The sequence below is a fragment of the Entelurus aequoreus genome, linkage group LG26, assembly GCF_033978785.1.
Source record: "Entelurus aequoreus isolate RoL-2023_Sb linkage group LG26, RoL_Eaeq_v1.1, whole genome shotgun sequence".
Lineage (NCBI taxonomy): Eukaryota > Metazoa > Chordata > Actinopteri > Syngnathiformes > Syngnathidae > Entelurus > Entelurus aequoreus.
In genome coordinates, this window is record NC_084756.1 from 36,444,797 (window position 1) to 36,462,113 (window position 17,317).

At 40.7% G+C, this 17,317-nt stretch overlaps 1 protein-coding gene across 7 annotated transcripts in view; it reads left to right on the forward strand.

Moving 5' to 3' along the window:
- Positions 1-1,548: 1,548 nt before the first annotated feature.
- slmapa (sarcolemma associated protein a) overlaps positions 1,549-17,317 on the forward strand; it is a 117,651-nt gene continuing 101,882 nt past the window's right edge. For 6 of the 7 annotated variants that reach the window (XM_062038191.1, XM_062038192.1, XM_062038193.1 and 3 more), the window contains exon 1: positions 1,550-3,118. In XM_062038191.1, the coding sequence (XP_061894175.1) occupies positions 2,921-3,118 (198 nt within the window). In that variant the 5' untranslated portion in view covers positions 1,550-2,920. Of the gene's footprint in view, positions 3,119-17,317 lie in introns of all 7 variants that reach the window. The other variant, XM_062038190.1, reaches the window with a different exon arrangement.

The window sequence follows — 17,317 nt, forward strand, 5'->3', positions numbered from 1 at the left end:
TTAAAAATGTTCATTATTTTTTATTTTTCTCATTACTTTTTAATATATTGATATTATTTTTAACACCTCTATCACAGTTATCATTGGTATTATGTTCTATTCCCATATATGTGTTTTTTTTAAAATTATTGTTTCTTTTTCTTTTTCTTTATGTATGTTCAAAGTTTGTAAACAAAGTTTGTGTAGCCACTTGGACTTGTAAAAAATATATAATAAAAAATATTATTTTTTTAAATACATTGTTATTGATGAAAAAGGAAACTACAGTGCATCCGGAAAGTATTCACAGCGCTTCACTTTTTCCACATTTTGTTATGTTACAGCCTTATTCCACAATGGAATACATTCACGTGTCCTCAAAATTCTACACACAATACCCCATAATGAAAATGTGAAAACGTTTTTTACATTTTTTTGCTAATTTATTTAAAAAATAATAATAATAAAATAAACACACGTGCATAGGTATTCACAGCATTTGCTCAATACTTTGTTTTTAAAAAAACAAACTTTTTCACATGCAGAATTTTGAGGGCCAAAATGAATTTTAGTCCATTTTGGAATTAGGCTGTGGAAAAAGTGAAGCGCTTTGAATACTTTCCGGATGCACTGCAAGTATGGGATTACTATATTGCATTAATTAGAATAAACATTAAAACAATTATAATAAAAAGATTTGACTAAAAAAAGACATTGTTACTGTTGAAAAAGGAAACTACATGCATCCGGAAAGTATTCACAGCGCTTCACTTTTTCCACATTTTGTTATGTTATAGCCTTATTCCAAAATAGAATATATTCATATGTGTCCTCAAACTTCTACACACAATACCCCATAATGAAAATGTGAAAAAATTGTTTTACTTTTTTTTTTCCTAATTTATTACAAATAAAAAAATAAAAAATAAAAACACGTACATAGGTATTCACAGCCTTTGCTCAATACTTTGTTCTAAAAAAAAAAAAACGTTTTCACATTGTCATTATCGGGTATAGTGTGTAGAATTTTGAGGAAAAAAACGAAATTAGTCCATTTTGGAATTAGGCTGTGGAAAAAGTGAAGCGCTTTGAATACTTTCCAAATGCACTGCAAGTATGCGATTACTATATTGCATGAATTACAATAAACATTATGAAATTGGGAATGTTGGTGATCAGTATTTGATCATTCCAAATGATAACCAGTATGTGTGTGTGTATGTGTGTGTGTGGTACACAGAACATCAATTTCCTCACTTCTATTAGCCCCGGGTCCAGTGGACCCGGACATCTTATATGTAATATAAATGTGTAGGGGGGTGTATGTTGTGTGGTCATTAAATATGTATTCTGATATATGTTCTTCACAGAAAATGAGCCAAAGTCAGTGAGTCTCACTTTGAAAAATTAATTAATTGTATAATTTTTCTTTTAATAAACAATGAAAACGGGTCCCACAGACCCGAACACCACACAAGGGTTAAAATGACATATCAAATTTGTGAATGTGGTGCGAGCTCAGTTGATGTAATCGGGTCCCTGAACGCACCGCCAGTCGGCTCTCTGCCTTCACCATGGCCGCCACGACTCGCCGAGGAGGACAACTTCTACATCCCGACCAGGAAACCGTGCCGAGGCAATAAGTCGCAACAGCCGCCGTCCCCTGGAGCACAGCGAGGCGATGACAGCGCAGTCGGTCGGTGGCGTGTGCTGAGGTTTCCCACCCCCACCCCTGGACGTTAACGCGGCACGAGGAGCCATAAAGAAACTCCCCTGCTTTATTTTTTTTTCCGCGTCCGTGCCTGTCACTTTAGCCGGCTAGCTACCGCACACAGCCGCCGTCCTCCGGCGAACGCGCCGCAGTCGCGGAAAAAAAAAAAAGACGGGGGGGGGGGGCTACGCTTTTTTGGTTTTTCACTCGGAACGTGACCTGTTCGAGGCGGGTGCGGAGAGAACGTCCGAAGGCCCCGCGCGGATAAGTTTGTGAGCACTCATTAGCCTAGCCTAGCCTAGCCTAGCCTAGCCTAGCCTAGCCTAGCTTGAGCGAGCTAGCCAATTAGCATTGTAGTTACACAAGACGCGCTGCTAATCCACGCACCATCATCGGCATTACCGGGGGTTACTTAAAGGAACCAAGGGTGGGGGATTTAACCCCTCTACTTAGCACACCCTGCAACTCTTCTGTTGATCCCCTTGCTGGTGGTTCTTTTTTTTGGAATAACAATTGCAAACTGTCAAGATTGTGTAGGAAATACAAAACTGCAGCGTTCACTGGGGGTGGTGTGTTGATCCCCTTTTTTTTTATTGATTGAAATTTATATTAGTAGATTGCACATAGTAGATTTATCCCCTTGCTGGTGGTTCTTTTTTTTTTTGGAATAACAATTGCAAACTGTTGGATTGTGTAGGAAATACAAAACTGCAGCGTTCACCGGGGGTGGTGTCTAATGTTGGCTTTGCTGCAAAACTGCAAGAATGGATGCAGTATTTTATTGACTTTGGTGGACAAGTGGCCAGTTTGAACAGAGGTCAAATACTGAGGGCTAAAAGATCACATTAGTAGTTGCATCCCCCGCACCCTTCACACCTCCCCTGCAGTACTGGAATAGTTTGATGGACGCGGGGGGCTGTTTGCCAGACTGTCCCTTCTATAGTCAGTCATGTACGTCTTGACACATACACCTAGTGCCTGCTGTCGGAACCCGGTGTGGTTATGTCGGTGGACGTCTCCTTCACAAACGCAAGACAATGCGTATTAGTTAGTGCCTAGCCAGAGACTACGTTGGAGATTAACCCTTAACCACGCTGCCTACACACACGCACACACAGGCAGGCCACTGTTTATTAGTCGTCGGGGAATCGAACGTCGACGCCTGCCACTCTGGATCAAGAAAACCCGCCCCTCGTGTCCGGTTGGAGTAACACCCTCAAGCCCAAATCAATGCCTTCGGCGCTGGCCGTGTTCGCCTGCCGACCCAACTCTCACCCGTTCCAGGAGAGGCATGTGTACCTGGATGAGCCCGTCAAGATCGGCAGGTCGGTGGCTCGGTGTCGGCCGGCCCAGAACAACGCCACCTTCGACTGCAAGGTGCTGTCCAGGAACCATGCCTTGGTTTGGTTCGACCACAAGACCGGCAAGGTAAGACCAGATGACGGCTACTAATCCTTTTGTGTCATTTCTCTTGTTTCCCAATCCTCTGGTTTTTAGATACGTGTACAGCTCTGGTAATGGGTACATTCGCACCCACCTGCACGAATGTACTTCGAAATGTAACAATCAAAATAAATATGACTTTTTTTTTTGTTTACTAGGGCATGCATATATAATATGCATTAGTTTGACCATTTAAAATCAACGATAATAAAAAGGAGATGCTTGGAAATAGCATAAAAATGCCCCAAAAACTTGGAAAAACGTGATTCATAGCGTTACAAATCATCATATTTATGTATTACTAAATTTAAATAGGTATTGATCAATCTTTAAGCTGTGTGTATTTGATTTCAGTTTGCTTTTGACATCTTATTTAGAATTGTAGTTGAAACTTTTACAACCTTGTGTTGCGCTCAGGATGGCGTAACCAAACTAGATTTTATTTAATGATCTTATTTTGAATATTTATTCCCTTTTTTACATTTAGTATATTTAAATATTCATTTATAAACATTGAATACATTTCAAATATCAATAAAATGCAATTGCTTTCATCTTATAGGGTAATGTTTAGTTACACCAAGTCATGAGCGTAACACTAAGCTTAATCACTTTGACTTGTAATATCTCTAATTCTGGTGGGGTTTTATGCTTTTTTCTTTTTGGAACATGTACTATACATATAATAGAACTTAGAACTTGAATACACCTCACGGTGATGCTTGGACACGTCATCAGTGATAAACCCGGGGTCATAGGGTGTTTCGGGTCTTTAATCATCAGACACCCTTGCCCGGGCGACCCAGCCGGGGGTGATCAGACCCCGGCCTGTGTCCAAGTAGCGCACCACGGATCCCCCCTACGGATCCACAGCCACCGGGAGGCCTTTTCAATAAAGTCCCATATAAAATTATGTTTCTAGCAATACTTTATTTTGGCTTTGAAAGTAACACTCCAATGTCCATTCGTGGAGCTGTACATATACCGCACTTTCCGGGCTTTAAAGCCGCACACAACACATTTTTGAAGAAATAAACATTTTTACATATATTAACTGCACCGGACCTTAAACCGCCGATACAACCCGGTACAAAAGATTTTATTTACATAGCTTAATTGTTTTCCAATGGTGCCTGTCACCTAGCAGTGAAACGGCTGATAAAACAAAACAGAAGTCATGGTCATGGACCCACTAGCTGTGGAAGCTAGCTTTCCAATCAGCTTAACACACTCAATACCCCCACAGTGACGTCTACTCAAACAATACGAAAAGAATGCCCTTGTAATTTAATAATACTAACACACACACTTTGAAATGAGCATATTTGCTATTGCTAACGGCGCTAGCTTTATTACGTTACGATAGCCCGTACAAATATGCACAAAATACATTGTTTTAGTTGTATTGTAAAACTTAAAAACATTGCTTGGAGTGATGAATGAGGAATCATTTTGAGCACAACCGCTATGGATGAATAGTAGACAAAACTGGACTTCTAGTTCAAGGCAAGAAACGGGGAGTACATTTTCAACCAACAGCAACTGCAGTGAGCGAACTCTTCCAAAAGATGGCGCTATGGCACAAACAATAACACACCTTTTCTGTGTCTCTGTCTAAAACTATTGGTTGAATATAAAACATTATGGCCTTTAGCGAAGATGAATTCATAAACTAGCCTCACAGTTTTACAAGCTGCAGGGTTTAAAGCGTTGGAAAAAAGTTGCGGCTTACATTCTGGAAAATACGGTGCATTTGACTTTGAAGGGGCCCTATTAGGCAAACACAACTCTTTTTTTTACCTATTGGTACCTGCTGCTGTGTATTTGGGATCTGCATAAGTCCCGAAAATTTGAAATCAAGCCATGGAGACATTGCGGAGATATTTATAAAATAATCTTGCCTTCCTTCCTATCCATATATAGTATAAATGTACCCAGCATGCCTTCGATTGTAGTCTGCGCTTTAGTCAGTTAGCTTGTTCTTTTTCGCTATCCTCTTGTTGTGCATGCATCCTCCGCTGTTGTCATTTCTTATACAAAGTAGCGCTAAAAACTACAACAAAGTTGGTGTGGTGATGACGAGGTCAAAGTGGCGGCACGTAAATAAGACCCGCCCACAAATCGGCCATCACATGCTATGTAGACCACAAGGAAGTGTTTTAAATGTAAAACAAATATCATAATATGACCCCTTTTATGTCACGTTTGTCAAGTGGTATTTTCACATTTCTGGTCCGAATCAGTTGGACATTTTTATATTTTTAAACCCAAACACAAAGAGAATGAGTAATACGTTTTAGAAGCTGGATGTAGCTTTATTGAAACACTATAGCATCAGCAGCATTGCTAGGTGCTAAACATACAAACTAACCATAATATGGTAAATGGATTATACTTGTATAGCGCTTTCCTACCTTTTTTTTTGAAGGAACTCAAAGCGCTTTGACACTATTTCCACATTCACCCATTCACACACACATTCACACACTGATGGCGGGAGCTGCCATCATGGTGACGGCCATGACTAACCAGGACCCATCAGGAGCAAGGGTGAAGTGTCTTGCTCAAGGACACAACGGACATGACTAGGATGGTAGAAGGTGGGGGATTGAACCAGGAACCCTCAGGTTGCTGGCACAGCCAACCGCGCCACGCCGTCCCCCATAATAAATAATAATCCCGCATTGATGAAAAATCAATAGCAGTCCTTACAAAGGCTTACTACGTCTTGTTCACCATCTCGGGGGATGTGAAAGTGGACCAGCCTGTCGGTCCATGGTCACATTTGTTTTCTAGCAGGTGAGCGATGCATGAACTATAATCTAGAACAGACCTGGGCAAATTAAGGCCTGGGGGCCACATGCGGCCTGTTAAACTTTCCAATCAGGCCCGCCGAACATTCCCAAATCATTTTTTTAGATATTTAAGATGTAAAGTGTAGCTGGCATTATGATGCAAATTAGGGCTTGGCGATATATGGAATATACTCAATATATCGCGGGTTTGTCTCTGTGCGATATAGAAAATGACTATATCGTGATATTGGAGTATACATTCTCACGCAGTTGCTTTTAGCTGCGGGCACCACTCTTGTCTGTCCTTCTCACAGAGACATAAAACAAGCGCACCTTGTTACGTACGTCACATACTGTCGCGCGTGCAACGTCATACGCCCTCGCGGAGCAGAGAGGTAGCGGCATGGGTAACATTAGCTGTGGTGCAAGCGGTGCGGTGCGAGTGGTAATACGAGAGAAAGAATGTGCCAATCTGGTAACAAATTAAGTTAAGTTAAAGTACCACTGATTGTCACACACACACTAGGTGTGGCGAAATTATTCTCTGCATTTGACCCATCACCCTTGATCACCCCCTGGGAGGTGAGGGGAGCAGTGGGCAGCAGCGGTGGCCGCGCCCGGGAATCATTGAATGATTTAACCCCCCAATTCCAACTCTTGATGCTGAGTGCCAAGCAGGGAGATAATGGCTCCCATTTTTATAGTCTTTGGTATGACTCGGCCGGGGTTTGAACTCACAACCTACCGATCTCAGGGCGGACACTCTAACCACTAGGCCACTGAGTAATGAAGGAAAAAGAATTAATTCCCAAGAAAAACAGCAGGGGGTCCATCGTCTGGCGGTGGTTTGGCTTCAAGCGGAAAGATGTTGAACAGACAACCGTAATATGTCAAGTATGCGGCAAAAGCGTTGCTACAAAGTAGCATTACTGCTAATTTGTAGCATCATTTGAAAAGTCACCCGCTAGAGCAGTGTTTTTCAACCACTGTGCCGCGGCACACTAGTGTGCCGTGAGATACAATCTGGTGTGCCGTGGGAAATTATCTGATTTCACCTATTTGGGGTAAAAAAATATTTTTAGCAAACCAGTAAGTAAAGTCTGAAAATGATGTGTTGTTGTTGAGTGTCGGTGCTGTCTAGAGCTCGGCAGAGTAACCCTGTAATACTCTTCCATATCAGTAGGTGGCAGCCGGTAGCTAATTGCTTTGTCGTGATCACAATATGCAGACGACAGCGGGAGGCAGTGTGCAGGTAAAAAGGTGTCTAATGCTTAAACTGAAAAATAAACAAAAGGTGAGTGCCCCTAAGAACAGGCATTGAAGCTTAGGGAAGGCTATGCAGAACAAAACTAAAACTGAACTGGCTACAAAGTAAACAAAAACAGAATGCTGGACGACAGCAAAGACTTACTGTGGAGCAAAGACGGCAACCACGAAGTACATCCGAACATGACCTGACAATCAACAATGTCCCCACAAAGAAGGATAAAAACAACTGAAATATACTTGATTGCTAAAACCAAGTAGATGAGGGAAATATCGCTCAAAGGAAGACATGAAACTGCTACAGGAAAATACCAACAAAACAGGAAAAGCCACCAAAATAGGAGCGCAAGACAAGAAGTAAAACACTACACACAGGAAAACAGCAAAAAAGTCCAAATAAGTCACGGTGTGATGTGACAGGTGGTGACAGTACACCTACTTTGAGACAAGAGCTATATTGCTTAGTTATGGTTTAAAGTCATATCCGACGACTTTTTATTGTCAATATCAAGTTTCATATTTGAATGATTTCTGCTGGTGGTGTGCCTTTGGATTTTTTCACAGCAAAAAATGTGCCTCGGCTCCAAAAAGGTTGAAAAACACTGCGCTAGAGAATAAGGAGTGCTTGAAACTCTGCATGTCAACATCTCCGTTCGGTGCCACACCCACAGATCAACACCGTATGAAACAAATAGTCAACAACAGAAGGAGATAACGTCCGCAGGAACCTACCACATAGCGAAGGACATACACTATTTGATTTCCTATTATGCAGCTCATTTTTATTTGACACTTATTGAAATATCTTGTGTGACATCATGCACAAAAGTGCACTTTATTTGTTTTAAACTATTGTAGTGGCGTTCTGTACCAAAAGTGCACTTTAATTTAGTGTTGTTTTGATATGTCATCTTAGTGACATCATGCAAAAAAGTGCACTCATAGCTTGTTTTATCTTGCACGTTCTGTTTTGGAAATGACATGAATGTTTGTGCCACTGCTTAATAACTGTTTAATAAGTACACTTTTGCTAAATTGACTTAGTTGTGATTTCCCTCTCTGCATGAAAGTTTAAAATGAGCATATATTAATGCAGAATGTTTTAATGTAGACACATAGAATCATCATACTGCTGTGATTATATGCATCAAGTGTTCATTCAAGGCTAAGGCAAAATATCCAGATATATATATGGTGTATCGTGACATGGCCTAAAAATATCCAGATATTAATAAAAAGCCATATCGCCCAGCCCTAATGCAAATAAACAATCTCCAACATTGAGATCAATAAAGTGCAAACTTCTGTCTTGAATAACATACTCATGTGAATAAAAATGTAGTATCATACATTGTATCCAAATAAATAATGAAGTAAAATATTGCGAGGACTATAGTTTCTTTCAGTGAGTAGATCAATTAAACGCAGCCTTTTTCATTCCCACATCTTGGTGGTGTGCAGAGCGACTGCTTTAGTCGTCTTCTTTCTCATCATCTCATCATCAGTGTTTGGAAAATTACTTTCAAAAAGTAATACATTTTAGTTCCTCGTTACTTAACCAAAGACTTACAAGAGGAATTACTCTTCCATAAATGTAATTACCGTAATTTCCGGACTATAAGCCGCTACTTTTTCCCCTCGTTCTGGTCCCTGCGGCTTATACAAGGGTGCGGCTTATTTACGGCCTGTTCTTCTCCGACACCGACGAAGAGGATTTCGGTGGTTTTAGTACGCAGGAGGAAGACGATGACACAATGATTAAAGACTGACTTTTCATATACCGATAGGCTGGTTATTTTGATAACGTACAGGCGAGCACTTTGTATTACTTTGCACCGTTGTATTATTTGTACTCTGCACGAATGCTGTTCGCCATGTCAAAGATGGGAAAGTTTGATTGAATGATTGAAAGATTTATTGTTAATAAATGGGACGCTTTGCGTTCCCAAACAGTCATCTCTGTCCCGACAATCCCCTCCGTGGTAGCAGGAACCCCTATATACTACGCTAATTACACATCAAAACCCTGCGGCTTACAGTCGGGTGCGGCTTATATATGGAGCAATCTGTATTTTCCCCTAAATTTAGCTGGTGCGGCTTATAGTCAGGTGCGGCTTATAGTCGGGAAATTACGGTATTACGTGGGAAAGTAATTTAATGTGTTACTTAAAAAAAACAAAAAACTTCAAATATCTGGCTTATGCAGTTGAGACGTTTCATATTAGGGCCGAGTTTACCAAGTGACGTGTGACATCAGCGCACAGACAGAGCAGCATTAGCTCAGGTGTGTGTGTTAGCTTAGCAGTGGCAGTTTGTCTGCAGTTACAGCAGCTGTGGTCAATGTTTTCACTGGATGGTGTTATTCTGAGATTGAATTTGCTTCCATGGCTGTCATGTCTTCTGGGCCATAAAGGGGGTATTGTTCGGATTGCAAGCTGAAGCTTGTCACTACAATAATTGATATGTTCACTCGTAGATAGTCGCGGTGCGTAAGTGTGCGTGTTTTTGTTGTCGGCTTTGTGTGAGGTTGCCTCCTATTTGACATCAAGTTTATTTTGGTGTTTAGTGCTGGTTGTTGCTTTAATTGATCAAAGCGTACATCCTGCATTGATCTTGCCGCGCTTCTGATGCTGTCATGTTAAAAGCACATCAAAAGTAGCGTGCCAGGTTACGTCAGAACACTGATCATCCTCATACATACCCGGTGTAAATGTTTCCACCATTTGGAGATGCTTTTTAGCGGGAGTTTGTTTGTAGCTGCAGTCTTGTTGGCCTCGCTCTTGGCTGGAGGCTTCGGTTTCACTTGCAGCAATACGTTTGTTGTGTTGATGCCTTTTTTAAACACTTTGCCGTGTGCAGTCACTTGTTCCACGCCCGTTGCCGCAAATCCAAAGTACTGACAACACTTTTCTTTTCTTTGGAACAAGCATCTTGTTAGCATTAGCTTTAGCCATGTTTTGCTTGGTGTGCTGCTAAAGAAGTAAGAGGGATGACGGAAAAAGTATGCCGGAATCGTCTGCAACAAAAAATTGGAATATATTGATTAAAGGCCTACTGAAATGAGATTTTCTTATTTAAACGGGGATAGCAGGTCCATTGTATGTGTCATACTTGATCATTTCGCGATATTGCCATATTTTTGCTGAAAGGATTTAGTAGAGAACATCGACGATAAAGTTCGCAACTTTTGGTCGCTGATAAAAAAAGCCTTGCCTGTACTGGAAGTAGCGTGACGTCACAGGTTGTGAAGCTCCTCACATCTGCACATTGTTTACAATCATGGCAACAAGCAGCGAGAGCGATTCGGACCGAGAAAGCGACGATTTCCCCATTAATTTGAGCGAGGATGAAAGATTCGTGGATGAGGAAAGTGAGAGTGAAGGACTAGAGGGCAGTGGAAGCGATTCAGATAGGGAAGATGCTGTGAGAGGCGGGTGGGACCTGGGAATGACTAAAACAGTAAATAAACACAAGACATATATATACTCTATTAGCCACAACACAACCAGGCTTATATTTAATATGCCACAAATTAATCCCACATAACAAACACCTCACCCCTCCCGTCCATATAACCCGCCAATACAACTCAAACACCCGCACAACACACTCAATCCCACAGCCCAAAGTACCGTTCACCTCCGCAAAGTTCATACAGCACATATATTTCCCCAAAGTTACGTACGTGACATGCACATAGCGGCACGCACGTACGGGCAAGCGATCAAATGTTTGGAAGCCGCAGCTGCGTACTCACGGTAGCGCGTATCCAACTCAAAGTCCTCCTGGTAAGAGTCTCTGTTGTCCCATCTCCACAAGCATGCATATCCAACTCAAAGTCCTCCTGGTAAGAGTCTATGTTGTCCCAGTTCTCCACAGGCCAATGGTAAAGCTTGACTGTCATCGTTCGGGAATGTAAACGTTGTAGCCGCTACGTTTTTGTGTTGCTGCAGCCGGCCGCTAAAACACCGCTTCCCACCTACAGCTTTCTTCTTTGCTATCTCCATTGTTCATTAAACAAATTGCAAAAGATTCACCAACACAGATTTCCGGAATACTGTGGAATTTTGCGATGAAAACAGACTACTTAAAGGCCTACTGAAATGAAATTTTTTTATTTAAACGGGAATAGCAGATCCATTCTATGTGTCATATTTGATTATTTTGCGATATTGCCATATTTTTGCTGAAATGATTTAGTATAGAACAACGTCGATAAAGTTCGCAACTTTTGGTCTCTGATAAAAAAAAAACTTGCCCCGACCGGAAGTAGCGTGACGTTGTCAGTTGTTCACTCCCTCATATTTTCCTATTGTTTTCAACGCAGCTAGAGCTATTCGGACCATTACCCCATTAATTTGAGCGAGGATGAAAGATTCGTGGACGAGGAACGTTAGAGTGACGGACTAGAATGCAGTGAAATACATATTTTTTTTCGCTCTGACCGTAACTTAGGTACAAGCTGACTCATTGGATTCCACACTCTCTCCTTTTTCTATTGTGGATCACGGATTTGTATTTTAAACCACCTCGGATACTATACCCTCTTGAAAATGAGAGTCGAGAACGCGAAATGGACATTCAGTGCCTTTTATCTCCACGACAATACATCGGCGAAATGCTTTAGCTACGAGCTAACGTGATAGCATCGTGCTTTAACTGCATATAGAAACAAAAAAAATAAACCCCTGACTGGAAGGATAGATAGAAAATCAACAATACTATTAAACCGTGGACATGTAAATACACGGTTAATGCTTTCCAGGCTGGCGAAGGTTAACAATGCTGTGCTAGCGACGCCATTGAAGCTAACTTAGCAACTTAGCAACCGGGACGCACAGAGCTATGCTAAAAACATTAGCTCTCCACCTACGCCAGCCAGCCCTCATCTGCTCATCAACACCCGTGCTCACCTGCGTTCCAGCGATCGGCGGAAGGACGAAGGACTTCACCCGATGCGTTTGGCGGCCCGGAGACGTAGGAAGTCAAGGTGAGGTCGGCGGCTAGCGCGTCTGCTCACCAACAAAGTCCTCCTGGTTGTGTTGCTGTAGTCCGCTGCTAATACACCGATCCCACCTACAACTGTCTTCTTTGCAGCCTTCATTGTTCATTTAACAAATTGCAAAAGATGTCCAGAATACTGTGGAATTATGAAATGAAAACAGAGCTTTTTGTATAGGATTCTACGGGGTACCATAACTTCCGTTAAACTGACTTCGTCACGCGCATACGTCATCATACCGCGACGTTTCAGCCGGATCTTTCCCGGGAAATTTTAAATGTCACTTTATAAGTTAACTCGGCCGTATTGGCATGTGTTGCAATGTTAAGATTTCATCATTGATATATAAACTATCAGACTGCGTGGTCGGTAGTAGTGGCTTTCAGTAGGCCTTTAATAGCTGGCCACAATGGTGTCCCAAAATGTCCGCTACAATCCGTGACGTCACGCGCAAACGTCATCACACCGAGACGTTTTCAGCAGGATATTTCGCGGGAAATTTAAAATTGCACTTTACTAATCTAACCCGGCCGTATTGGCATGTGTTGCAATGTTAAGATTTCATCATTGATATATAAACTATCCGACTGCGTGGTCGGTAGTAGTGGCTTTCAGTAGGCCTTTAAATCGATGTATTCCCCGTATACATCCCTCGTTTTAAGAGGGAATTTGTTCCGATAATTTCCACTTGACTAAACTAACCACAACTAGAATGAAAACCAATTAGTTAGTGACAGCCTATTTGGGCTGGAAGTCCACAAAAGGCCAGCTCAGAGACTTACATCATGTTAAAATTAACAAGCACACACACGTTCTGTCTCCTTTTTTATGAGACGTTCCCCCCCCCTAATCCTGAGCAGATTCAGTTATTTTAAGGATGCACATTCATCACACGCGAGCTGCGGCCCTGCAGCCTTGAGACAAATCCAACATTGTGTTTGGAAGGTGATGAATAACCTCAACTGCACCGGAAATATCCTTCACACCCAAGGGACTGTGGGGTAGAAAATACACAATAAAAGCTGAAAGAAGTAAAGCCTGGATTAGTTGCAAGTGCATACAAGACCATGCCAAATAGTTGCTACTGATGTCACGCCCAATTGACAAGTCATTAATATTTGATGAAACTGGGTAGTGCTAACCCACTTTTAGTACACCTCACACTGACTGAATACTGTATGTACCGTGTACACATCCGAGTATATCTGTTCAACTTCACAATCAGCATGATTTGCAACCAGATTTAAAAACGTTTTAAAATGTCTAAGTTAACTGGTTTGGAATTCTTTTGTCTAAATCAGTGTTTTTCAACCTTTTTCGAGCCAAGGCACATTTTTTGCGTTGAAAAAATCCGGAGGCACACCACCAGCAGACATCATAAACTCAGTAAAAAGTCATTGCCATAATTGTTGGATATGACTTTAAACCATAACCAAGCATGCATCATTATAGCTCTTTTCTCAAAGTAGGTGTACTGTCACCACCTGTCACGTCACGCCCAGACTTATTTTGACTTTTTTGCTGTTTTCCTGTGTGTAGTGTTTTAGTTCTTGTCTTGCGCTCCTATTTTGGTGGCTTTTTCTCTTTTTTGGGGTATTTTCCTGTAGCAGTTTCATGTCTTCCTTTGAGCGATATTTCCCACATCTACTTTCTTTTAGCAATCAAGAATATTTCAGTTGTTTTTGTCCTTCTTTGTGGGGACATTGTTGATTGTCACGTCATGTTCGGATGTACATTGTGGACGCCGTCTTTGCTCCACAGTAAGTTTTTGCTGTCGTCCAGCATTCTGTTTTTGTTTACTTTGTAGCCAGTTCAGTTTTAGTTTCGTTCTGCATAGCCTTCCCTAAGCTTTAATGACTTTTCTTAAAGGCACTCACCTTTTCTTTATTTTTGGTTTAAGCATTAGACACCTTTTTACCTGCATTTACAAAGCAATTAGCACTATTTTTCAATTGTTGCTGCTTCTTGTACAATGTACTTGGTTGAGAATTTTTCAAGTTTCTAGAGACTTCTCCAATCCTTTCAGTGATTTTTTTTATTTACAAAAAACTACTAGCAACAAATCTAGCTTGTTTTTCTGGTGTTATTGGAGACTGTACTCGTGTTTGGAGACGTTTTACTTTTGTCACTGCAGGGAGTAACTCAACCCTCTTGAATAGTTCCCACCTCAGTTTGTATGCTTTGTTGAGTTAGCACAGAAATAATATGTGGAAATGACAAATCAGGTAGTTTATACATAGAATAGTTTTTACTTATGCTTTATTTAGTTTTATGTTCAATTCTTTGCTTTGTAGATGCACTGAGATGAAGTCTAAATTCATTGTGTTCTTCATGGTGGTTTTGAAACTGCTCCAGTTTTTTAGTCAGAATTTTCAATGAACTTGAAGTGTTTTGTCAAGACGATTATTTGTGATATGTTCTTTTTCAGAATGTGCTTGTTCTATTTTGGTCCAAAGTAGTGTTGTCGCGATACCGGTATTTTGGTAGCCGGTACCAAAATGTTGTCGATACTATTCTAAATAAAGGGCACCACAAAAAATTGCATTATTTCTTATTGCAAATTTGTACTTAAATAAAATAGTGAACATACAAGACAACTTGTCTTTTAGTAGTAAATAAGCAAACAAAGGCTCCTAATTTAGCTGCTGACATATGCATTAACATATTGTGTAATTTTCCATTGTATTATTTTGTCAAAATCATTAAGGACAAGTGGTAGAAAATGAATTATTAATCTACTTGTTCATTTACTGTTAATATCTTCTTACTTTCTCTTTTAACATGTTCTATCTGCACTTCTGTTAAAATGTAATAATCACTTATTCTTCGGTTGTTTGATACTTTACATTAGTTTTGGATGATACCACAAATTTGGGTATCGATCCGATACCAAGTCTGTACAGGATCATACATTGGTCATATTCAAAGTCCTCATGTGTCCAGGGACGTATTAACCTGAGTTTATAAACATAATATACATTTAAAAAAAACGAAGGAAAATGTTGTGATGCCAAAAAATATCAACGTAATCATAGTAGTATCGACTAGATACGCTACTGTACTTGGTAGCATTACAGTGGATGTTAGGTGTAGATCCACCAATGGCGTTTATTTACATTTTGAAGGCGGTGAGCTACGGTGTGTAGTGAAACATGTTTAGCTATTCCTTGTCCTGCAGTGATAATGATACTTGTAAGAAACTTACTTTATTTGTCGCCATGGAGATGAGGATTAGTGATATAGAAGTAGCTGAAACACTGCAGACTGCGGATGGACTTTAGCCACTAGCTAGCTAGCCATGTCTTAAAGCACCTCTTCCTGAGGGCGTTTCAGTGTTATAACTTCACCTTTATCGTTAGTTTTTAGGCAAAAATGCGTCCGTTCTCCTTTGTCTGTCTACACACTGTCTGCTTGTAAGTACTCCGTGTGTGTGCGCTGCCGAACATGCTCCTCTGCTCGTAAACCAGCAATGACGCGACTTAATGACGACGGGGGAGCAGGGGGTACTTTTCAGAGGCAGTATAGTACCGAATATGATTCATTAGTATCGCGGTACTATACTAATACCGGTATACCGTACAACCCTAGTCCAAAGTAAAACAAAAAAAACAATCTGAAGTGGTCGTAGTTGTATTTTTAAGTTATCGTGCCATGATTTTACCCGTCCGGCCCACGTGGGAATAGATTTTCCTCCATGCGACCCCCGAGCTAAAATTAATTTGACACCCGTGGTTTAGTTACACATCAAAATGGTTCTTTATAAACCACTTGAGATTATTTACAATCCTGCTTTTCAGCATTGTTCTCTTGGGTGAAACACCGACGTGGCCAAAACACCAAAGTGTATGTCTCACATAACACGGAGAGAAGCCTCATTCATCAGCTAAACGTGACATGGTGGTGGATTGTACAGTCACAATCTTGCAAATGTGTGAGTGTTTCCAAGATAAATCAGCAGAGCACGAAGAAGTTCTAGACTGATCTTTCCGAGCGTCAGGCACGAGGCTTAATCTTTATTAGGGAATTAAAGTGGTTTTTTCCCCCCTCCCACTTAAAATCCACTCGTCGGGGGTCTGAGGCAGACGCAGCTAATCTTCGTAGGCCCTCGTCAAGCATCTGTTGTTGTCGCCATGGTGGTTGCCCGTTTGTAGAACAGCAGTGTTTCCCACACATTCATTTATTTGTGGCGGCCCGCCACGAAAGAACTACGTCCGCCACAAATAAAAAAAAAGAAAGAAAAAAAAAAAAATTATTATTTTTTTGATTTATTTTTTATTTTTTGTCCTGTCCAGCTTCTCAGGCAAATCATATAGTTGATGTAGATGCCCATATAGGCTGTTCAGATTTACTTTACAAAAGAGAAGTGTAGGATACTTCTCTTGTTGCCTTATTTGTATTTGACCACTACTGTTTTCTGTTTATTTGTTACTGACTGTGGCAGGACACCTCTGCCTCTGTTTCACTTTATATTGCTGGTAAATAATATGGTTGTAGTAGTAGGCTAAAGTTAAATTATTTAGTATGCACTAATTAAAGGGGCAGAGCTTTAAGAGACATTTTAGCGTTTATATTTTATAAGATATATTTTTTGTAAGAACCACAATTAATAAATATATTTCAGTGAATAACTTATTGTTCAAATCTGTATATAAATATGTACATAAAGTGTTGTAATTATATTGTAAAATGGATGGATGGATGGATAAATGGACGTTTAAAACAAAACTGTTATTATTAATTAGTAAGTATACATTTTTTGAGCCTTTTTAGAGGAAATCATATCATTGTAGTAAATTATGCAAATTAAGCCCATAGCCACGCCCATAGCCACGCCCCCACCGCCACAGGTATCTTGGCAGTTTATGGGAAACACTGAACAGGTTCAACAGGCTGAGAGTCACGAGATTAGCCTGCTACAGATATGAGGCATGCAGACACCTTGAAAAGACAGGTTTGATTTCTGATAGCTGGCGGTGAGCCGGTGACCTCACCAACTGACTGCCTTGCGGAGAGAACTTATAGTCTTTTCTTTATCCCTAGATGATATTTCTTATTGGATGAATCTTCATTTACTACATGTTTACAATACGACAGCTTTGCAGCTTTCCTTTACACCCTCAA